The following is a 25,540-nucleotide window of genomic DNA, read 5'->3' on the forward strand; positions in this document are numbered from 1 at the left end:
GATCCGGAAGATCCCCTGGAGGAGGGGATGGCAACCCACTCCAGTATTCTTGCCTGGAGAATTCCACGGACAGAGGATGCTGGTGGGCTACAGTCCATGGGGTCACAGAGTCCCACATGACTGAGCGACTAACACTAACGTGATAGAAAGATGTCAGATCAAGACTTTGCTTTTCCTGGTACCACTGCCAGGGATTAGCTGTGTCCTCTTGGGGAAATCACCCTTCTGCTCCCAAGTTTCTGATAAACTCAATAGTAAAATGGCTGATCTAGTAGTTGTTCGCTCCTATAGAGACTCTACGATGCAAGTTACTTTAGGTGCTTCGGGTAGCTCTTCTCACTATTAGCGTTTCATTGCTGTGAAGTCCCCATCGCCCCTGGATTTCACAGTTAGAACAGGCTGTTATGTAAACGCTTTGTTAAACCCATCCTGGAGGAATAAGAGCCAGCCAGCCGTTAGGAATGAGGTAAGCCTTCAATACACGGCTGGAGTTCCTCAACACTTTTCTGTTGGGCTTATCTGAAGGGTGGGATCGCGTGAGCCTGCATCACAGCCATTGTCATGTCCAGGAGCTCCTGGTGGTGCCATAAAATCTTGGCAAGTTTCTAGCACTCTAGCATTTGGAATTTAATCTCCACAGTCATTTCCTTAGGTAGATTTTCCCAGGGGTTTCTGTAAAGATTGATTAGAAGTTAAGTTTCCTAGAACTTTATTGCGATTCCTGAATAGGCCATCTTGTCGCATCATGGACAATGTGTATTTGAAGGTCAGTGCATGTTAGGAATGCTTCAGTCATCACAGAAAACTGCAAAGGGAACCAGAGAGAATTGCTTGTTTTGTTATTTTTAATGATAGGTAGATTTATAGTAATTTTTTTTCTCTTTTGTATAGTAATTTTTAAAATCATAATTAATGGCTGCTTAAATTCCCTGATCAGACTGGGCTTTTTGAAATTGGAAGTGAAATAATAATTGAGTTATATTTAGGTGATAGATTGTCAATGTAAAATTAGAGGAATTTGAAAAACTGCTATGGTTTGTGTTTATTTTATATGTGGCACATAGTAATATTCATCTTACTTTTTACTTTTAGTAATGAATGTTATAACTATTGAAGATTATAAGAGCACATACTGGCCAAAATTGGATGGTGCCATAGATCAGCTTTTAACTCAGAGTCCTGGTGACTATATCCCCATATCCTATGAACAGATATACAGGTAAGTCAAGATTTTATTTGCTTGGATTTTAGAGGGTATATTGAGGTTCACAGCAAGTTGAATTATGGCAGTATGTATGCATATAATGTATGATACATACAGTGAGGCTCTATAAATTATTTATATTACACACTTGTGGATTGGGGGTTTTATTTGTACTTCTTACTTCAGAATTGGTTTTCAAATCAAGGTATTGTTAACCCTACCTCAGCCTGCCACCCCCACCAACACAATGCAGAAATTATAGAGGTCAGTGAAAAAGGCAAAAAAAAAAAAAAAAAATTGTCCTTTCAGTGTCATGGGGAGGTGCTAGCTTGTTCTGTTGATGTTTATGATACACAAGTTTACCTATCTTTGGTGATTTTGTTTCCCAGCTCCTGGTAGGTGAAAGTAGCCACATTAGTGAGGACTGGGGTGGGATGTCAGATCAGCCCAGTCACAAGAGGAGGCAGTGACAGCTGTGCTGTTCTACACAAGTGAATCACAAAGACATTACATTGCAAACACTTTTGTGAGTTAGAAACTTCGGCTGTGCATCACTCTCTCTCTTCCTTATTTTAACGTTCATTAATGGGACTTCCCTATTAGCTCAGACAGTAAAGCGTCTGTCTACAATTTGGGAGACCCGGGTTAGATCCTTGGATCGGGAAGATCTGCTGGAGAAGGAAATGGCAACCCACTCCAGTATTCATGCCTGGAAGATCCCATGGACCGAGGAGCCTTGTAGGCTGCAGTCCATGGGGTCGCAAAGAGTCGGACACGACTGAGCAACTTCACTTTCACTTTCAGTTTTCAGTGTCAAAGAGAGAAGCTGACTTTTAAGTAGTTCCCATAGTCAAATTCAGATTATTACCCAGTATTAGGTTATCTAGTTCTGATAAAATAGTTAATAGGATCCTCAGAAAGATTCTTTGTAGCTGGCAGTGCTGGCTCTTCCGTCTGAACACTGATTGGGGCAGGGTACATTTTTGTTTAAGAGTTGCAGTTGGTTACTTTGTTAGGCCCGAATTAATTCACCAGTGGTTATATATTGAGGGTATGCCTTTACCTTGGGCTGAGTTAAGTGCGTCATTGTTGATTTTTCTGTCTGCCCTCCTCCCCACAGTTGTGTGTATAAATGCGTGTGCCAGCAGCACTCGGAGCAGATGTACAGTGATCTGATTAAAAAGATAACTAACCACTTAGAACGAGTCTCAAAGGAGCTGCAGGTAAAGAACTGATTGTATCGATTTTTGCTTCTTCAAATTTTCTCGTCTTGGGAATAGATTAATTTGGAAATTTAACATAAACTGTGGACATTTTTAGATTATGTGTATTTCCGACCTTAATTCCATTTATTAACCATGTCAGCATTTCTTTTCTTTAAAACCTTATTTGTTCTGTTAACCTCAGTCTTTGGTGACTTTTGTATTATGAACCTGTGTATTTTAATTTTTTCTGAACTTTTTTTTTTATTGTTATCTTTGAAGTGTTATTTGCCTACCAGTTTCTAATATTTGCTAATATTAACAACTGAAGTTAGCATTTTATTGGTCAGCTCTACAGACGAACATCATCCCAGCTGTGAAATCTGGGGCAAGTTGCAGAAATATTTTGTTTAAGGAGGCACTTGGCTTCTTGATGGCTTGCTGGCCCTCCCCGCCTCAGTAAAGTTTCCAGTGCTTGAAGGTCACGTACTATCTTTATTCCAGGGCCAGCTCACATTTTAGTTGCAGTGTAGAAATTGCAGGATGTGTAGAAGAGTCACGCAGCAGTAGATCACCGAGGTCCCCCCTCAGTCAGGATGTGCTTCAGCAATTCTGAAATACCCAGTTTCCAGCAAGTGCTGGGTTGCTATTTGGATACGGTTCCTCACTTCCCTTGTGGTCTGAGGTGTCTTAGTTTTTGTTTACCCCAAACAGTTGTTGTACTAAGTAAAAGTAGCTTCTTAAAAAAAATTATAGTCAGAGTTGTATTTATCATAGCCAGATATATATTTTTCCTTTTGTCGGTATAAATTGTTTTTGTCATCTTTTTTGCCATTAAATACAAAATCTGTCTTTTTTGTCTTTTTAAACTTTTTATTTTGTATTGGGATATAGTTGATTAGCAAACAGTGTTGTGGTAATTTCGGTTGAACAGCGAAGGGCCTCAGCCATACATACACGTGTAAATACAAAATTTTTATCCATTTAACAAATATATTTAGTACTGGGCATTGTATATGAATTACAGGTAAAACTTAAGACCTGTGCATTGTGGCTTTGAATGGTTTGCTTAATAATTCTTGACTCTACCCTCTCTGAATCCCCACGTCCAGTTTATTGCCAAATCCCATTTATGTTCTACTTCTGTCTTGGCTCCTGTCCACTTTCCATCATCCAGTCCAGGCTACGTCTTTTTAGGTGTGTTCTCAAATGCTCCTCTCAGTTGGTGCTTTGCCTCTACTTTTAACACTTCTAACTAGAATCTTGCACTTTAGAGTGACTGTTTCTAAAATACAGCTCTGATAATCATATTCCTGTTAGAATAACATCTAAGCTTCTTAACGGGATTTAGAAAGCCTTTCATTGTCTTGACTCCTGCTTGTTTCTGTAGCCTAATGGCTTTTAGGATGAGATGGTTGGATAGCATCACTGACTCAATGGACATGAGTTTGAGCAAACTCCAGGAGATTGTGAAAGACAGGGAAGCCTGACATGCTGCTGTCCACGGGGTCGCAAAGAGTCATACATGACTTAGCGACTGAACAGCAATAATGGCTTTTCTGTTCCTGAACTTATTTCAGTTCCTTGAACACTTTAGGTACTCTCTCACATCTTGGCTTTTCCCATGTTAAGTTGACTGCCTGAAACATTCTTCCTTTTCCTCTTCCCTCTTATATTTTCAGTCATTGTGAACTTAATGTTCAAGCTGCAGCTCAGACATCGTTTGTTTTGGAAAACATTCTCTGATACCTTGTTCCCCAAGTCTGGGTTTGGGAACCCCTTATCTGTGCTTCTCTAGCACTGAGTATGTCATGGTAGTTCACTGTGTATTGTAATTTCTAGTTTGGCTGTTCCCTCTCCCCACACCCCCTGCCCCAGTAGTGTGTCCTGAGAGAGCAGAGGTGCATGTCTGTCTTCATCGTTGTGCGTTAGTACCTTACCCAGTGTCTGATACGCACTAGCCATCACTTACTGAATAAAATGTATAGTGAATGAATGTTTATGAATATTTATTATCTCTTGGGTAATGAAAATTTTTCTAGTAGAAATCTGAGTTTGATCTTGTTTTTAACCTGAAATCTAGGTGATCTTCTGGGTGTAGGATATACCAGAGATTTCATTAGATCAGCAAAAAACTCATCTCAAAAAGGATCGTGTTATTAGTACTCTTTTGCTATTATTGAAATAATATTAAATAGTCTTCTAAACAGAAAGCAAACCTTTCAGTTCAACTTATAAGGATAAAATATATTACTTGTCTTATAAAAGTCATCTTTGAAATGTGAATTGGAAATTTTATAATACATTTTACACTTATGCTCTGACTTCGCGTGTGTCATTAATTTGACTGATAGAGTTCTGATTTGCCAAAGCTATTTGTCGTATTGCAGTTTCTGCTTGAGTAGATTTTTCTGGTACTTAATTTTGTAAGCACTGTAAGACTTTTCATTCTTAGAATTAGAATATTACTGTAAAATACTTTTAAAGGTAGAGGGCCTTGTAGTGTAGTATCATCAAGCTCTATCTAACCGATAGTTTTGGAAGACCACTTGCTACAGTCTCTGGCATAAATTTGTTTGATCAGTTATCGGTATCCCAAAGGTAACCTGTTACTTGCCCAGGATGGACTGTACAGGGACCTAATACCTGGGAGTCACTGAGGTTTGGAGAGTGAGTTTCTGTGGTTTTGGAGAGTGATCTCTGACTGTGTGTAGAGCTCCTTTATTCTTTATCACAAATGCACCATAGTTCATTGTCCCTTGCTTTATGGATGTACCTCAGTTTATTTAACCATTTTTTAACCGGTGAATATTTAGGTTGCTTCCAGTCTTTGGCTGTTACTAACAGTGGTACAGTGAATAATCGCTCTTATAAGTTTCATTGTGCTTTGATTTATTGCAGTTAACAGGTGCTACATTTTTTACAAATTGAAGGTGTGTGGCAACCATGTACTGAGCAAGTCTACTGACGTCATTTTTCCAAGGACATCTGTTTGCGTAGTGTCTCTGTGTCACACTTTGGCAATTGTTGCAATATTTCAAGCTTTCTCATTATTATTATATTTGTTATGGTGATTTGTGATGAGTGATATTATTACTTTAGGTTGCTGAAGGTTCAGATGATTAGAATTTTTTAGCAATAAAGCATTTTTTTTAACTAAAGTATGTACATTGATTGGTTTTTTTAAACTAAAGTATGTACATGGATTGGGTTTTTTTTAGACATAATGCTATTATACACTTAATAGACTATAGCACTAGAAAACTAAAAATACGTGTGACTCTATTTATTGATAACTGCTTTATTGTGGTGGTCTGCAGTGGAACCTGTAGTATCTCTGAGGTCTGCCTGCCATCTCATGTACTTTGTGCATATTTTGTGATTCACAAAAGTTGTGCCAAGTTATGTGCCCCCACTGGTTCGGTGTGTATCAGAAGCCTGTTTTCTCTACCATTACTAATATGGCATGTTAGGTAACTAAAGAATTTTTGCTTTGTATTAATATAGGCATAATTCTTATAAAAATTGTAGTCAGGGGTGATAGCTCTTGTGAGCTAGTATTAGGTGATAGCTAAAATTTTAAAAGCTATATTGATAAATATGCAGATAGTATACTATGTAAAACCAGGGAACTTAGTTTATTTTTAGAATCAATACATATCCTACTTTGAGTTCAGCGGCATGGGACTATGAAAAATCTTGTTTCGAAATGATCTCTGTTGTAAAATTGTTAAGTCAAACCATTATTAATAGCAGGATGAAGTGGATAAAAATATGGGGACCTGGGCTCTGGTCTCAACTCTTGCCCCTCAGCAGCTATTTGCCTCTTGATTAAGCATGCTGATATCATCTTGCAAATTTTCTCATTCTTAAAATGAAGTGGCTTTACCGAAATATCTGGTTCCTTTACTCTCAGGTCTAAGATATTTTTTCTTTGCTTGCTTCTCGGCCAGTGCTGCTTCATTCTTTTCTCAGGCTTAAACTCATGAGTGTCCACCTGTGTAAAATCTTCCTCACACCCTCGCATTTCCCTCAGACAAACAGAACGCCAGTGGAACTTTTTCTTCTGTGTACCCATAGCATCTTGGCAATAACAACTCTGTATTGTTCCTGCGTCCACGTCTGGACACCTGACAGCTCCTTCCTCCTTGGAAGGCAGGGACTCTGTCTTGTTTGTCTTTTTATCCGTAGTGCCTGGCACAGTTACAGCTCACCAAATGTTTGTCAAGTAAATGTTCGGCATCAGATTTGACCAGTGGGAAGAGTAGCATAATTAGTGACCACTAATCTTTATGTCTTTGGATGCCTGTTGTTGGTCAGTCTCTTAAGTCGTGTCCAGCTCTTTGTGACCTCATGGACTATAGCCTACCAGGCTCCTCTGTCCATGAGCTTTCCCAGGCAAGAACACTGGAGTGGGTTGCCTTTTACTTCTCCAGGGGATCTTCCCAGACCAGAGATCAAACCCACGTCTCCTGCGTTGGCAGGTGGATTCTCTACCACTGAGCCATCTGGAAAGTCCTAACTAGTTGTGTAGGCATTTTATTAATTCAGTTTTCACTTAATCCAGTATATCAATTTATTCAGTGTTGCAGGTGTGTGGCATAATGGTGATGCAGTCTCTACTTTATAGAGACCTTAAGGACAGTTTTCATTTGGGACAGAACATGAGTGTATGCTCAGGTCCCTTGAGCCAGAAGAGTTCCGTTTGGGTGGAATGTTTTGTTTGCAGCTCTGAGTGTAGTAATGAAATGCTGTTATGAGCTAAAACAGGAGTGTGATATGAGGTGCATTTGGCAGATAATCAGAAATTTGGTGTTTGGATTAATATAATCAGTGAGTTGGACCTTTAGGGCATCAACCTCTTATCTTTCAAGAGCATCTTAAAATAACTACTGGTGTGTGTATGTTTACACTGTCAGAATGATTTATTTATTTCTATCAAAAGCCATATTGTATTGAAGGGACTGAAGAGTATATGAAATAATGTTTCATGTTCCCCAGTTATTGACTTAAAAACTATAGAATATTGGTTTTAGATATTTTAAAAGATTCTTTTAATTTGTCAAACCTAAATGTTTTAATATAACAGCATAATCTGACTTGCTTGTTCTTGAAAAAATGTATTTTTGAACAATGACTTGACCACTTTGGTAAGTTAAAAACTTTTTTGTTGTTAAATTTATTAAATCACTTTCATAGCTAAACCGACTTAGTGTTCTACTTACTATTGTATTTTTCTTATGTATGTATCTATACTTTTTTTTTTTTTTACTTAAACTACCAGATTGTTTGAACTGTGACCTATTTTGCATGTTTTTTTTTTTTAAAGTCGTTCTCCCGGACTTGTGCTTCACTCCTCTGTTCTTTAAATATGGGGATGAACATCTCTATTCTGTTTTTTTCCCCTATGTCTCCAAAGCCTCAAAATGTGAATTTACAGTTCTGATTTTTTGATATACCAAAATTGGTTTATTAGTTTAGTAAATGATATTCTTTCTGGTTAGTTTTAGAAAATTCTATTGAAACTTGTGGCAATCATTATACTTTAGGTGATGGCTCAAACCAGCCATCATGTCCACGCACATATGGACACCTTATCTTTGACAAAGGAGGCAAGAATATACAATGGATTAAAGACAATCTCTTTAACAAGTGGTGCTGGGAAAGCTGGTCAACCACTTGTAAAAGAATGAAACTAGAACACTTTCTAACACCATATACAAAAATAAACTCAAAATGGATTAAAGATCTCAATGTAAGACCAGAAACTATAAAACTCCTAGAGGAGAACATAGGCAAAACACTCTCTGACATACATCACAGCAGGATCCTCTATGACCCACCTCCCAGAATATTGGAAATAAAAGCAAAAATAAACAAATGGGACCTAATTAAACTTAAAAGCTTCTGCACATCAAAGGAAACTATTAGCAAGGTGAAAAGACAGCCTTCAGAATGGGAGAAAATAATAGCAAATGAAGCAACCGACAAACAACTAATCTCAAAAATATACAAACAACTCCTACAGCTCAACTCTAGAAAAATAAATGACCCAATCAAAAAATGGGCCAAAGATCTAAATAGACATTTCTCCAAAGAAGACATACAGATGGCTAACAAACACATGAAAAGATGCTCAACATCACTCATTATCAGAGAAATGCAAATCAAAACCACTATGAGATACCATTTCACACCAGTCAGAATGGCTGCGATCCAAAAGTCTACAAATAATAAATGCTGGAGAGGGTGTGGAGAAAAGGGAACCCTCTTACACTGTTGGTGGGAATGCAAACTAGTACAGCCACTATGGAGAACAGTGTGGAGATTCCTTAAAAAACTGGAAATAGAACTGCCTTATGATCCAGCAATCCCACTGCTGGGCATACACACTGAGGAAACCAGAAGGGAAAGAGACACGTGTACCCCAATGTTCATCGCAGCACTGTTTATAATAGCCAGGACATGGAAGCAACCTAGATGTCCATCAGCAGATGAATGGATAAGAAAGCTGTGGTACATACACACAATGGAGTATTACTCAGCCATTAAAAAGAATATATTTGAATCAGTTCTAATGAGGTGGATGAAACTGGAGCCTATTATACAGAGTGAAGTAATAAGCCAGAAGGACAAACACCAATACAGTATACTAACGCATATATATGGAATTTAGAAAGATGGTAACGATAACCCTGTATACGAGACAGCAAAAGAGACACTGATGTATAGAACAGGCTTATAGACTCTGTAGGAGAGGGAGAGGGTGGGAAGATTTGGGAGAATGGCATTGAAACATGTGAAATGTCATGTATGAAACGAGATGCCAGTCCAGGTTCAATGCACAATGCTGGATGCTTGGGGCTGGTGCACTGGGACGACCCAGAGGGATGGTATGGGGAGGGAGGAGGGAGGAGGGTTCAGGATGGGGAACACATGTATAATTTTTTTTAAATTAAAATTGAATAAAAAAAAAAAAAAGAAAATTCTATTGAAACTTGTGGCAATCATTATACTTTAGGTGATGGCTCAAACCAGCTTTTCCAAATGCCCATTAGACATTTCAACTTGTATTTCTCCTTTTGGATACTCCATATTCATGTATAAATTGAAATTCCTCTTCTCTCAAATCAGTTTTACTCTCAGGCTTGTTATTTCATATTCACCTTTGACTCCTTTTTTCTCCCTTATCTCTTATTTCCAGGTGCTAGTCAAGGTTGATAAGAATACAATAATTTGATTTGTTTCTGTCCCCTTTTATTCCCACTGCTGTCATCTTTTTCCTTGTCATTGCTGGCTAGTGCCTACTGTAGTGCAGGACTCTCCTAACTGGTCTTCCTTTGTTCAGTCAGTTTTTTTTTTTTTGGACTGACTAATCTTGATACTGAAGCTGAAGCTCCAATACTTTGGCCATCTGATGCAAAGAACTGACTTATTGGAAAAGACGCTGATGCTGGTAAAGATTGAAGGCAGGAGCAGAAGGGGACGACAGAGGATGAGATGGTTGGATAGCATCACCGACTTGATGGACATGAGTTTGAGCAATCTCCAGGAGTTGGTGATGGACAGGGAAACCTGGCATGCTTCAGTCCATGGGGTCACAAAGAGTCGGACACGACTGAGCATCTAAACTGAACTGAATCTTCTAAAAATGCTAATTTTTGATGGGCGTACTTTCTTATTCAAAAACATCAAAGATTCCCATTTGCTTTTCTTAATCACTGTTGATTTCTTAGCCAGTATAAAGTAACTGAGCTGGTCGGTGGGTTGTAGGGATCCCTAGTGGGGAACCTACTAGAGCTTGCTCTTTCCTATGCTAGTGTGCAGGGTGCTCTGGCAGGTGCAGCCATAGACGTATGATTGATAAGGCTGGGTCATTTAGACCAACTCTACAGCTGAGAGCAGGGATGGGGACTTCCCTGGTGTCCAGTGGTTATGACTCCACCCTTCCACTGCAGGGGCACGAGTTCGATCCCTGGTCAGGGAACTAAGATCCCACATGCTTTGTGGCATGGCCAAAAAACAAAAATGTTTAAAAAAAAAAAAGTCCAAGGAGCTAATTAAAAAGTGAAGAATTATAGGACCAAGATCTGGGAAAAGAAGGAAATCTGGAGACGGGAGACTAGCATTTGAGCCATTTCTCTGCTAGAGGCGCCTGTTTATTTGGGAAGAGTAGTGTCATATGCTATGCTAAGTCACTTCAGTCGTGTCCGACTCTGTGCGACCCCATAGACAGCAGCCCACCAGGCTCCCCCGTCCCTGGGATTCTCCAGGCAAGAACACTGGAGTGGGTTGCCATTTCCTTCTCCAATGTGTGAAAATGAAGTTGCTCAGTTGTGTCCGACTCCTCGAGACCCCATGGATTGCAGCCTACCAGGCTCCTCCATCCATGGGATTTCCAGGCTGAGATATTTTATAAAACTTTGATGGGTTTATGAGGGTAGGGTGATAAAAATTGGGGTTCAGGTCCCACCAAACCTAAAGGATCACATCCCAGGTATACTAAGAATGGTCAGTTAGAGCTGTCATGGTAGCTGGCATTTGATTCCTGATGGAATGAAGATGGTGTGGATTTGCTAGCTCCTCTAGTGGCTTACCAGAAGCAAAAGTAAATTCTGTCTGTAGCAAGATAATTATCCTAGGCATCAAATTGTTTGCATAATTTTTCATAAGCAGTGTCTGATGTTCAGTCAGAAATACCTGGTTATATTAGGAGATGAGGTGATCATGAAACGGAGAGAACCAATGAAATACGTTTTTAGCCAAGAATTGGGAGAATTCATCACCAGTAGTTTCTCCTTTTGAGGAAATACTGGAGTGTTCTTCAGATAGAAGGAAAATATCCCTAGATGAAAACTTGGAGAGTCAATAGGAGTGAAGGAAAACTGAGATATGAATTACATATCTCTGAATATATATAGGTCCCCAGTCCCTTGTCTGTAATTCCAAAATACAAAAAAAAACTTTGAAAATTGATTTTTTTCCCCCCTCTTAAATTTGGTGCCAAAACTCATTTGCAGTAAAACTTGGTTAAAACTCATGTGAGGAAGGAACTTAGTGGGAACCTACATATGTTTTCTCCCAGAAATATCAATAGGTTGATATTCCCATTCTCTACTGGATATTTTACAGAGTATATGGTTTATGTACCATCAGTTCAGTTCAGTTCAGTTCAGTTGCTCAGTCGTGTCCGACTCTTTGCGACCCCATGAATCACAGCACTCCAGGCCTCCCTGTCCATCACCAACTCCCGGAGTTCACCCAGACTCACGTCCAATGAGTCAGTGATGCGATCCAGCCATCTCATCCTCTGTCGTCCCCTTCTCCTCCTGCCCCCAATCCCTCCCAGCATCAGGGTCTTTTCCAATGAGTCAACTCTTCACATGAGGTGGCCAAAGTACTGGAGTTTCAGTTTTAACATCATTCCTTCCAAAGAAATCCCAGGGCTGGTCTCCTTCAGAATGGACTGGTTGGATCTCCTTGCAGTCCAAGGGACTCTCGAGAGTCTTCTCCAACACCACAGTTCAAAAGCATCAATTCTTAGGTGCTCAGCCTTCTTCACAGTCCAACTCTCACATCCATACATGACCACAGGAAAAACCATAGCCTTAACTAGACAGACCTTTGTTGGCAAAGTAATGTCTCTGCTTTTGAATATGCTATCTAGGTTGGTCATAACTTTCCTTCCAAGGAGTAAGTGTCTTTTAATTTCATGGCTGCAGTCACCATCTGCAGTGATTTTGGAGCCCAAAAAAATGAAGTCTGACACTGTTTCCACTGTTTCCCCATCTATTTCCCATGAAGTAATGGGACTAGATGCCATGATCTTCATTTTCTGAATGTTGAGCTTTAAGCCAACTTTTTCGCTCTCCACTTTCACTTTCATCAAGAGGCTTTTTCTAAATCTGAAAAGCTCTAAATTGTAGCACACTTCTAGTCCCAGGAATCTTGGGTGAAAAATTGTGAACCTGTTGTCAATCAAAAGGGAGAAAGAGATGTCTGGGGCACATTGCACAGATGAAAGAGGCAGGACAAATAAGACAGTAAGTTGGAAGAGATGTAGGATGAGAGCATTTGAAGGTCATTTTGGCTTCAGGGGAATTGTTAGAAGTGGGAGTGGGAGGGAAGATGAGAATGGTTTTTGAATATTTAGCTCAGCTAACATTTAGTGTCCATATGCCAGGCATTGTGCTGGATGTAAAGGATACAGTGATGAGTAAGATGGGTTTATTCTTTGTACTGTTCAGGGAAAAAGTGTGATGGTCATTTTAATATACTGGAGTGTGGTGAATAGCATGATAGAGATTTGAAATGAGTCACAAGTCTTACTGATTTTCCTCCCTTGTAAATTGTCTCAGATTTATTCCCTGCCACGTCTCTAGTTTATTTAGGTCTTCATTCATACTTGCTCAAACAATAGAAAAAGATTGCTGGTTCATATCTTGACCTTGCACCCTCCCTCTATCCATTTTGTTTATTTTTTAGACTTAGCATGTCATTCATTTTCTTAACCTTTTGCTTCTTCGTTTGCCCAAAGAACAAACACCATCCTGCTTAAAAAGAATTTCAAGGCTCCTTGCACCTGAACTCAGCAAGATAGTGTAAGAGTATTTTGCTTTTAAAATTTAGATGGTGGTGGTGGTGGGGTCAGGGGTTGTCTTTTTATCTTTGTGTGTTTTCTTAATTCCTTTAGCCGCTGTTTCTTTCCTCCTTCCCTTTCTGCAGAGGGGGCATTCTCCTTGTCCCCTTGTTAGGGTTTGCCGCCCTAGCACTTTGTGTTGCTGCTAGAGTCCTTAGTTTAGCACTTGGCATATATTTAGTTACCAGCAGGAAGTCATCTTTGCAATACTGAGAGCTTCTTAAGGGCAAGGATCCTAACTTACTTTGTTTTCCTTGGCCTGTTGTGGTCTTGAACTAAGCACTCATTAGGTAGGGTTTTCTTGGTGGCTCAGTGGTAAAGAATCTGTCTGTCAATGCAGGAGATGTGGGTTCAGTCCCTGGTCTGGAAGATCCCCTGGAGAAGGAAATGGCAACCCACTCCAGTGTTCTTGCCTGGAAAATTCCATGGAGAGAAGAGCCTGGCGGGCTACAGTCTGTGGGGTCGCACAAGAGTCAGATACAATTTACTGACTAAATAAACAGCAACAACAATTCATTAGGTAAATATGCTGGTCTTGATTCTGTTAACCAAATGTTCCCAATCAAGAGTATACTTCTCAATCCTGTTGAAGTTAGACTTGGCTAAGTGCATTGGCTTGTGAATTGTAAGAGAAAGTGTGTTCAGTGAGGTGTGCACCCCCCAAAGATCTGAAGCCTTTAAGATCGGCAGTGCAATTTTCCATGTTTCCCTTCTCTGCCCAGTGCTCTAGATGGTAAAGCCTCCTGTAACCTGGATCCCTAAGTGAGTATAGCGTGGAGCTATACTCAAGATGGGCATGAAACAAGGGAGAAATAAAAGTATGCTGTATGTACTTTTTTCCTCTTTTAAACACAATAAAAAATTATTATATTTTTATTGAGATACAATTCACATACCCTGACATTCACCTTTTTGAAAGTTATAACTCAGTGGGTTTTCATGTGGACGCAAAGTTGTGCAACATCACCACTAATGTCAGGACATTTTATTCACCCCAGAAAGAAGCTGGCGCTTATTAGTAGCCAGTCCGGCATCTCCACTCCTCTCAGCCACTGGCAGTAACTAATCTACTTTCTGTCTCTGTGGATTTGCCTATTCTTTATAGAAATGGAATTAGTCAATATGAGGCCTTCGGTATCTGTCTTAAATACCTATGTAGCATGTTTTCAAGGTTTATTTATGATTATAGCATGATGCTTCATTCTTCTTTTTGGCTGGATAGCATTCCATTGTATGGTTATACCACAGTTTGTTTATCTAAGCTCTGTTCTGTTGAGTTACTGAGGTTTGGGGAGTTGTGTTTTGACTGATAAAATCAGCACTTGAATTGATGGTATCTAGAAGATTCTGTTTTCTGTTTTGCCCTGCTACCATTTGGATAACTGAACTGCATGGGTTTGACATCCTTTACTCTTAAAACTGCTAACAAATGGAACCTGATTGTCTTTGTGTTTAAAAATCAGAGCAAGAATTGCTTTGCCATTTGTGTTTTGTCCAGTGGATGGCAGCATAATTCAACTAGTTGTCATGAGTGTCGTCCTGTGAAATTTTGTGTATTTTTTGGAGGCTATAATTTCTATAGCTGTTGAACTACAAAGTGTATACATATATTCTACAACTATGCAGAAAGGTTAACAGATTTTTAGATAATAAGAACAATGTCTGTTACCCTTTCTGCATAGATTTCAAGTAAGGTAGCTGTTACTGCCAACTGGTAAGTAACTCTTCCCAAGAAGTCTTTCCGAATAAGTTATTTGGAGATCTATTTTTAAGTACAAATAAGAACTTAAAGTAGTTTTATACTTTATATATATATATATAACTTTGTTATAGCAAAGTTTTTCTTATCTCAGGGAATTTGCCAGTGAGACGCCTTAACCCTTGTTCAGTCTATAGGCTTGCGTTCAGACCATAGTTCTAATATGCTTACCACCATCCTTTGAAGGCAAGTCTGTGTTTTCTTTTCATTTGTCCTAATAGGACCACCAGGCCCCAAAGAGATCCAGTAAAAGCGCTTACTAAGTTGATAAAGATTAAAAAAAATGTGCTTGCCTTATAGCTGAGATTTCTAGAACCGTCTGTTACAGTTAAAAGAGTTAACTTGGAAAATGGATTTGTAATGAGCAGGAGAGTCAAATCACTTAAATAATAATTATTTGCAGTTGTTTATTATCAGAGTGTACAGAGTACCTTGATGAGTTACACTCTTTTTAAAGTAAACTTTTTGTTTTAAGACAGAGTTATGTACTTAAATTGGAAAAGATAAGGAAAAAGGTTCAAAAAATAAGCAAATATGGAGAAGTGATCAGATCATTTTTGTTCATCGTTCAAAGAGATGAGGGGTATAGGACATTGAAAAGTCATCCGAGTCCATCTGACTTCTTTGAATATTTTCACTATTATGTAATCCTTGAACCTTTTGTAACTGTTTTTTGTTGTTCCCTGGTAGCTCAGTTGGTAAAAAATCCAGCTGCAACACAGGAGACCGGGGTTTGATCCCTGGCTTTGGAAGATACCCTGGAGAAGGAAAGAGCAACCCACTCCAGTATTCTGGCCTGGGAAGTCCCATGGACAGAGTAGCCTGGTGGGCTACAGTCCATGGGGTCTCAAGAGTCAGACACGACTTATTGACTAAACCACCACCTGTCAGTTAAAAAACTGAGATTAGAACCTAGGTTTATCTCACTGTTGTGTGGGTAAGCTAAAGGAATCCAGGAATACAGAGGCTTGATTTTAATTCTGTTTAGTGTTCAGATCCAAATAGTATTTGAAAAATAAAGACAGTCTTTTTTTTTTTTTTTTAGAAATAAGTGAGAAAGAAATTTCCATATAATGGTAACAGTAGTAATAGTAGCAGTTGACTTTGAAAGTTAAGAGGCCTAAACAAGAAATGTCTTCCACTGTCTGTTTGACTCAGTTTATTTTTTACTGTTGTTTTTAATTAGAAAATCATCCTTACAATTTGTATTAGGAGCATCTAATATATACATTATAATTCTTAATAGCTCCTGAGACTCATTTACCTTGTACATATCTTACAATTTTTTGCATATTTTACTGTGGAAGCAATATCTGCACGTTGGAAATGGGAATGGATGAGAATGTAATACTAGACGGATGTATTGTGTCTGTCTGGAAAGAACTTCCGTTTGTATGTAGCGTCTGTCGGTCTCAGTGTAGCCTTGCTTCTGGAGCCTTGAGAAACCCGGCTGTCGGCAGCATGGAAGTGCTCTGCAAAGTCACGGATTAAGCTAGTTAGACCAAGTATGTTACATGCTCTTCTTTTTTGCTAAAGTTATTCATAGAGAGGCAGATTTAAAAGAGAAAAATGAATTTTTGATTCAGAAAATATTAAGACAGCATTCAGGGCCCTTTGTATGGCATCCAAAATGCTGAAGTCCTGCTTGGTAATATAAGGGATAAATGTTAAAAGATGAAGGAACTACTTGAAAATTTTTAGCATTTGTTTGACTTTAAAAACCCCATCTTTTTATGCGTGTTGCCAACCTTTTCTTCTAGATCATCACGTGTATTAATCATAGTTATTTTAAAGTGCGTAAGATAGTTTCAGCTTGTGTGCATGTCTGTGTCTGGGCCTATTGGCCATTTAACTCTTGACAGTGGGTGTGTTTTCTTGCTTTTTTGGGGTGTTTCTAATTGAATGCTGGACAGTGTGTATGGAAACAATAGTAGAGACTGGCATAAATGATTTTATGCTTATTACTAGTGGGCCTGCCCCTCTTCTGTTGGGCTCTTAGTGTGAGGAATTGAGTCAGTCATGTTAGTAGTTGAGTTGGATTTGAGTTTTATTGTTTCAGTAGATAAGGCCTCAGACTCTCAAACAGTGCACTGTGACTGTTCTTAGTGTGAATCAGGAGGGGTTGGACATTGCAGTTGTAAAACATGGTGACATCAGGTCTCTGAGCTCAGAAAATTGATTTTGTAGGTTGACCAGCTTTTTCTTATCAGGGCAGGACTGATGTTCTCTGGTGGCTTTTTGCATTCTAAGTGGAGTTAGAGCTTTACTGCTAGACTTTAATAACTTCATAATCACTGAATTCGATAATCAAGAAGCTCTTAAATTAAAAAAAACAATTCACCTATAGTCTTAATGCTAATGTTAAAATGTTAGTGTACCATATTTTTACTGATTTTGGTATAGTTTGCAGCTGCAGTGTCCCTGTGTCATGCAGTAAATGCCTTGTGTCAGTGAGTGCTTACTGTTCCACCCTCCCTTGGATCCCTTAGACTTCCTTCCCGTAGAGCACCTCTCTTTCCTTTGAAGTGGTCCAAGATAGAGTTTTCTAAGTGCTTAACCGCTGCTGGGCCAGCTGTCTAAAGAATCCCCTGAAGTTCTCATTAAAAATACACACTCCTGGAGAGTTTCTGAGTCTGGACTTTGGATTGGAGTGTGGCAAAGGAATCTGCATCATTAATAAACCTTTCAGGTGCTTAGGAGAGCGGTGGCCTGGGGAAATGTGTCGTGATTCCCAAACCTGGACTTTCTTCAAGCTAGGAGTGGTGTGTCTTTTGGTTTAAATGTAAGATTGTATTGTTGCTGAAGACACACAACACATTTGCACCACTGCAGTGCCAGTCTGGAGTAGGAGTACTGTGCATACCTGGGTAATACAAATAGCAGAGCTTGGTTTAAGTGTCTAGTGAAGAGGGACTGATGAAGTAGACACTGCTAGGGCCAGATAGTCATTATAATTACATTGTAGAAATGTATTTGATCTGGGAGGTGTTAATGAGTATATATAGCACAGTGATAATACTAGATTACAAAATTCATTCCATAAAAACACATACACACAGAAGAACAGAAGAAAATGTTGATGGTAGTTATCTACCATTCTTGGTAGTGGTTATTTTTCTATAATTGCATTTTTGATTTTTAAAAATTTCAATGAATATGTATTACTTCCAACAAACATTATGTGTTAGTGGCCTTGTTAGGTTTATTACATTCTTCCTTTCCTTCCTTTCTACCTCCCTATTTCATTATAACATATGAAAGCTATTTATTTGAAGACAACTATGTTGTTTATGAACATAAAAGCAGGTACTCTTAAATTTTATTTGTGTGTATCTTTCATTTTGGTGGGATGGGAACAGGGTGTGGATAGAAGAGGAGGGATATAATTATTAAGTTCTGGAACTTGTATTTTACATTTGTAGTATCCAGTTTGGTTGCCACTAGTCACATGTAACTTACTAAATTCATTTCAAGTGCTTAGTAGTCACACGTGGCCAGTGGCTGCCATATTGGACATGACCGATACGGGACATTTCCATCATCAGGAGATTCTTTGGGGCAGTACTGACCTAGATTGTAGTATATTTGTCTGTTGGCGTCTAGTGCTAGTGTACCCGACTCTGTGTGACCCTTTGGACTGAGGCCTGCCAGGCTTCTCCGTCCATGGCATTCTCCAGGCAGGCACACTGGAGTGGATTGCCATTTTCTCCTCCATGGTATCTTCCCAACCCAGGGATTGAACCCAAGTCTGGTCGCCTGCATTGTAGGGCAGACTCTTTACCTGTTGATCCATAGGGGAAGCCCTCTATTGGCTAGTAAAATTATGAAACAAGTCATGCTGTTCTAAAAATTAATATACATCTAATTAGAGTAACTGACCAGACTTTCCTATCTAGCTTTCAAAATTAAGTTAACTGAGGAATATACTTAGTAAATATATGTGTTTATGTATATTGATATTTAGCAGCTTTGTTCTGTAAAACAAAGTGTCAAAATTATTTTGTTTTTTATGATGATATTTGATTATCTAATTCTACCTTTTTTTTAAACTTAATTTTTCTTAAGACTACTCTGCAGAATAGCATCTGTATGAAGTAATTCATTTCAACATTGTGTGGTGATAAAAGATAAACAATAAGCTATCAGTGGGGACTGTTTAAATGAATAGTACATTCAAACACCATATTTACAAGAATAGATTTCTTTAAACAGTGGTTTGAGGACCTCTGAGGGGCGCTGAAATCTTTTCAGGGGGTCTGTAAAATCACCAGTTTTTCTAATTATGCTAAGATCTCATCTTCCCTTTTCACTATGTTATTTGGTCTGGTAGTGCAGAAGCAATGGTGGGTAAAACTGCTGGAGTCTTAGCTTGAATCTTCATTTCTTGACACTCACAGCAGAAGACAAAAGCATTTCACTTAATGTCCAGGATGAAACAGTGATAAGTCTTAATTTTACTAAACTGTGACTTTGAATATACTTAAAGGAATGTTCTTTGTGCAGAAATGGGAAGCTGTGTACACTAAAGTAGCAAAGATTGTTTTGAGAAATAGTACTTGTGGTACTTACATGAGTTTTGAGCTAAACCAGCTGTTTAGGTAGTGTTTTCCCCTTTAAAAGATTATTTGAAAAAATGACAAACTGTGGTTATTTAGTGAAAGTGAAGTAAAGTGTTTGGCCCTCAGTTATGTCCAACTCTTTGTGACTCCATGGACCCTAGCCCACCAGGCTTCTCTGTCCATGGAATTCTCCAGGCAATAATACTGCAGTGGGTAGCCATTCCCTTCTCCAGGGGATCTTCTTGCCCCAGGAACTGAACCCTGGTCTCCCACTTTGCAGGCAGATTCTTTACTGTCTGAGACACCAGGAACACCTCATGGTTATTTAGACTGCTGTTTAATAGACATTTTCTGAAAAAGGAAAGATGCATGTCATTTAAAGAAAAACAACTGATGCTATTTATTTGCCAATGGTAAAATTCGAGCGTTGAAGTGAAAATCAGAATTTTGGAAAACCTGTATCTGTCACGATGACTTTGATAATATCCCAATCCTTAAAAAGACTTTTCTGATGAGATAGGTGGTGATATTAATTTATTTGATGTTATGTAGTAATACCACTCTTCTTACTAATTTTTTGGGGGAAAATATAGTTATTTACGTATTAGTTTATAAAGTATTCAGCTGTATTTTAACATTAAAATTGTTAAAATGCAATTTTTATTATTATTATGAAAAGTTATGACCAACCTAGATAGCATATTGAGAAGCAGAGACATTACTTTGCCAACAAAGGTCCGTCTAGTCAAGGCTGTGGTTTTTCCAGTGGTCATGTATGGATGTGAGAGTTGGACTGTGAAGAAAGCTGAGTGCTGAAGAATTGATGCTTTTGAACTGTGGCATTGGAGAAGACTCTTGAGAGTCCCTTGGACTGCAATACATCCAACCAGTCCATCCTAAAGGAAATCAGTCCTGGGTGTTCATTGGAAGGACTGATGCTAAAGCTGAAACTCCAATACTTTGGCCACCTCATGCGAAGAGTTGACTCATTGGAAAAGACCCTGATGCTGGGAGGGATTGGGGGCAGGAGAAGGGGACGAAAGAGGATGAGATGGCTGGATGGCATCACCGACTTGATGGACATGAGTTTGGGTAAACTCCAGGACTTGGTGATGGACAGGGATGTCTGGTGTGCTGCAGTTCATGGGGTCGCAGAGAGTTGGACACGACTGAGTGACTGAACTGCACTGAATAACCTACATTATAAATACTTTTAGAATATTCAATTACTTTTTAAGAGTATAAAAGATTCCTGACATAATCCAAATGTTTGAGAACCACTAGAAGGAAACAGTCTCCAAGATACATTGTTAAGAAAAGTACAGATCCAGTATGATTGTAAGTTAGCATTTATGTGAAAAAGAATATAAGTGGGATTTTTAAAAATTTATTTTTAATTGGAAGATAAGTGCTTTACAGTGTTGTGTTGGTTTCTGTCTTACATCAGTATGAATCAGTCATAGGTACACACATGTCCCCTCCCTCTTGAACTTCCCTCCCACCCCTCTCACCCCTCTAGGTTGTCACAGAGCACCGGGTTGAGCTCCCTGTGTTATACACTAAGTTCCCACTGGCTAGAAATAGGGCTCTTATTTACTTGTATGTAAGTAAAATTCTTCTGGAAGGTTATAAAGGAATTAAGTGTTGGTTTGTTCAGTAAGGAAGGAATAAAAGGTGAATTCCCTTTAAAACTTTTGAACTTCCTTGAGTTTAAAACCAGTTGAATGCATTACTCATTTAAAAAAGAAGAAATTAAAATATTCCTACCAGCTATATTACAAATTTCAGGGAATATATAAGTCTGTTACGATAGTTGGAACAAGTTTGGAATAATGGTTATTTTTCTGGCGACTTGCTTTTTCTTATTTTATTAGTGAAGAAAATGAAGCTTGCTTATATTTTAGAGGTAAAAAATTTCACATACAGTCCAATTCAAATACACTTAATGGTGAAATTATATAAATCAAATAGGTAGCAGTTTCCCCAGTGGGGCCCAAAGTATACTGAACTTAAGTTTTAAGGAGAAAAAAATCTGATTAGTTTTTTTACTGGCAGGTATTTTCTAGGTTTCTCATAGAGACTGGATTTATTTTAGAAGACTATTACAATTTGTAGTCTGTTATTTAAGAGGTTTTGAAAAAAGTACTACATGAAATTTGGAAGTATAAAAGCTAAGTGACTGTTTTGACATTTGATTCAGTACAAAAAGTACTTTCTAACACTTATAACCTTTGAGGCTTTGGGAATTCTTTAAAAGAATAGCTAAGGAATTCAATTTTATTTATTCTGTCTGCTGTTAAGCATGACTTTTGATCAGTGTTCATACTTTTAACTTTTGGATAGATTAAATATCCTTTTATGAAAAGAGAAAATTATTTTAATGCAAAAACTCTTCAGATTTTCTTTTTTCATATAATACTTATACATTTTATTTCTTTGAATGCTGAAATATTTCCAGAGTTCTTTGATGCAGTTTGGAGAAAGATATTACATGTGATTCTGTTGATTAGTTATAGTGAAAAGTTTGCCCATAATGTGGAACCGTTTTCCCCAATTTCTTTAGTTGACAGAGAATGCCTTTAATAATGTTAATAAGTTTTTCTGAGGTATTAGACAGTTAATTCAGAAAGGGGTTTACTATTTGCATGTACATGTGTAATAATTGACATTTTTCAGAGCACTTACACATTATTTTCTTTGATTCTCAACACATCTTGGAAGTGGCACATTAGTATTTTTCTTGTTTTTTTTTTTTTTTTTGTATGTATGGAAATCAAAATTCAAAAGGCTAAATAAGTAAATTGTCATATAACCTTGTTAAATGATAAAATAGCAATTTAGATTTAAACAAGGCTAGATTAGAGTTTTCTTTTTTTTTTTTTTTTTTTTTAATTTTTTTATTCCTTTACGACCCAGAGGGATGGTATGGGGAGGGAGGAGGGAGGAGGGTTCAGGATGGGGAACACATGAGAAATAAAGATTAGAGTTTTCTAGAGGAAGAAATGGCAACCTGCTCCCGTATTCTTGCCTGGAATATTCCATTGACAGAGGAGCCTGGTGGGCTACAGTCCGTTGGGTCACAAAGTCTAACATGACCAAGTGAGCGCATAGCACAGATTAGTTTTAAACAAGTTTAGATATAAGCAAGACTGTTCTAAATGCAAAAATAACCACACCAGAAACATTTATCTTTACCTATGATGTTCAGGTTCTGTGGTCTGCAACTGGAGATGTAAAGACAAGACACAGATCTTGCCCTCTAGGGTCTGAAAGTTTAGTGACAGAGACCACCCAGTGGAGAAGGAAGTAAGTGTGGTGGTGCCCAGTTGAAGGGCCATATATCTCAGTTAGTTTTGAGGAAGTGACACAGATCCTGAAGAATGAGTAGGAGGAGTTAGCCATGGTGAGTCTTAGGGCGTGGTGGAAGAGGTAGAACGTGTAGGCAGTTAGGCCTAAGCAGCACATGGATGTTGTTGGGGAGCTGTTAGTAGCTGCATGGTAGGATGTGAAAGCAGGTTGTGAAAGGATAGAGGTAAGATAGTGCTTTAAATTGGAATTTTGAATTTTTTTCTCTAAGTTTCGAAGTGCTAAAAATTGATTGTATTAGGTTGGTGCAAGCATAATTGCAGTTTTGGACTGTGAATCTTAAATCATTGTCAGTTCAGTTCAGTCACTCAGTCTTTGTGACCCCATGGGCTGCAGCTCGTCAGGCTTCCTGCCCACCACCAACTCTTGGAGCTTGCTCAAACTCATGTCCATTGAGTCGGTGATGCCATCCCACCATCTGACCCTCTGTCGTCCCCTTCTCCTCCTGCCCTCAGTCTTTCCCATCATCAGGGTCTTTTCCAGTGAGTCAGCTCTTCGCATCAGATGGCCAGAGTATTGGAACTTTAGCTTCAGCATCAGTCCTTCCAATGAATATTCAGGTTGATTTCCTTTAGGATGGATTGGTTGGATCTCCTTGCTGTCCAAGGGACTCTCAAGGGTCTTCTCCAACACCACAGTTCAAAAGCATCAATTCTTCGGCACTCAGCTTTCTTTGTGGTCCAACTCTCACATCCATACGTGACTACTGGAAAAACCATAGCCTTGACTGCATGCACCTCTGTCGCAAAGTCATGTCTCTGTTTTCTAATATGCTGTCTAGGTTGGTCATAGCTTTTTTTCCAAGGAGCAAGTGTCTTTAATTTCATGGGTGCAGTCACCATCTGCAGTGATTTTGGAGCCCAAGAAATATAGCTAGGCTCAGACACATCTTTATTCATCAAAATAGGAACCATTACAATCAACACACTTTTGCTAATGAGAAGTAAATTTGTTTATTCCTGTAATATAAAAACCCATGCCTTGGTATTCAGTGAACTCTGGAAAAGCATTTTCTGTGTCCTACTGGTTGTGGAAGCGTTTTCCCTGTTGTCAAGATGTTTGTCAAGAGTTGTCAAGATGTTTGAGGAAGTGGTAGTTGGTTGATGAGAGGTCAAGTGAATACGGAGGAGGAGACAAAGTTTCCTAGCCCAGTTCGTTCAACTTCTGAAGCGTGGGTTGTGTGAAGGGCGTTGTGGTGGTGAAGAGTTGGGCTCTTTTGACCAGTGCTGGCTATAGGTGTTGTAGTTTTCGATGCATCTCATCGATTTGCTGAGCATGCTTCTCAGATGTAATGGTTTTGCTGGGATTCAGAAAGCTGTAGTGGATCAGACCAACAGCAGAGCACCAAACAGTGACCGTGACCTTTTTTTGGTGCAGGTTTGGCTTTGGGAAGTGCTTTGAAGCTTCTCTTCAGTCCAGCCACTGAGCTGGTTGTTGCCTATTGTATAGAACCCACTTTTCATCGCATATCACAATCAGACTGAGAAATGGTTTGTTGTTGCATAGAAGAGAAGATGACACTTCAAAATGACAATTTTTTTGGTTTCAGTCAGCTTATGAGGCACCCACTTATTTAGCTTTTTTACCTTTCCAATTTACTTCAAATGCTGAATGACCGGAGAATAGTCAACGATGAGTTCTTTGGGAACTTCTTGTGTAGTTATAAGAGGATCAGCTTTGATGATGTTCTCAGTTGGTCATTGCCAACTTCCCATGGCTGGCCACTAACACTTCATCTTCAAGGCTCTCATCTCCTTTGCAAAACTTCCTGAACCACCGCTGCACTGTACGTTCTTTAGCAGTTCCTAGACCAAATGCGTTTGTTGTTGATGTTGAGAGTTGTCTCTGCTACTTTACAACCCAGTTTGAACTCTAATAAGAAAATCACTTGAGTTTGCTTTTCATCTAACATCATTTCCTAGTCTGAAATAAATATGAAATACACACCAAGTAGTAAGTCATTAGCCAAAAAAAATCGAGATATGCACATTAAAATGATGTATAACATAACCACATTTATTTAAGAATGTATTCCAGTATGAAACGGCAAAGTTCAACAATGCTAAACCACAGTTACTTTTGTACCTACCTAATAAATAGATGCAGGACTAAGTTTGAACAGTGTTTGAGTCTTAATTCTTGGGCTTATTAGCAGTAGAACTACAGTCAAATGATTGTTTCTGAGCCTCAGTTACGTCAGAAGTTAAATAGAAAAATGTTGGATGTATTGCAGTAGACTAAGAAAAATAAATGTTAAAACAGTGTGCACCAAACCTCTATGTAAGAACTCAGTAATGGGAGATGACTTAGAAGTAAGTACGGCTCAGATGGTAAAGCGTCTGCCTGCATTGCAGGAGACCCGGGTTCGATCCCTGGGTCAGGAAGATCCCCTGGAGAAGGAAATGGCAACCCACTCCACTACTCTTGGCTGAAAAATTCCATGGATGGAGGAGCCTCGTGGGCTACAGTCCATGGGGCCACAGAGTCAGATACGACCGAGCGACTTCACTTTCTTTCTTTCTAAGCAGAACTAAAAAAAAGAGTTAAATTTTATTTTAAAATATTATTGGACTGTTTGGAAATTTTCTAAAGCAGCTTAGCTGAAATGGTTTTATAATCTCAGTATTTAATATTTAGGAGTCTTTCAGTGTGGTGTTTCTCTGTAGCCTTGTTTGAAAGCCAGACTTTCTGTGTATGATAATGGTTATCAGCTTATCAGATGGGTACGAGTCAGCCCTTTTGTGGAATCAGCTTTGTGTGATGTTGTGTGCCATGCCTGTTATCCCAGCTCCTTGCCCAAGACTCAATTCA

The 25,540-nt window shown here is 38.8% G+C and overlaps 1 protein-coding gene across 2 annotated transcripts in view; it reads left to right on the forward strand.

The window, feature by feature from the left end:
* CACUL1 (CDK2 associated cullin domain 1) overlaps positions 1 to 25,540 on the forward strand; it is a 70,253-nt gene that overhangs the window by 21,521 nt on the left and 23,192 nt on the right. For both annotated transcript variants that reach the window (XM_070363769.1, XM_005902787.3), the window contains exons 2-3: positions 1,093 to 1,219; positions 2,325 to 2,427. In XM_070363769.1, coding sequence (XP_070219870.1) covers positions 1,093 to 1,219; positions 2,325 to 2,427 — 230 coding nt within the window. The remainder of the gene's footprint in view (positions 1 to 1,092; positions 1,220 to 2,324; positions 2,428 to 25,540) is intronic.

Source organism: Bos mutus, chromosome 26 (genome assembly GCF_027580195.1).
Source record: "Bos mutus isolate GX-2022 chromosome 26, NWIPB_WYAK_1.1, whole genome shotgun sequence".
Taxonomy (NCBI): domain Eukaryota; kingdom Metazoa; phylum Chordata; class Mammalia; order Artiodactyla; family Bovidae; genus Bos; species Bos mutus.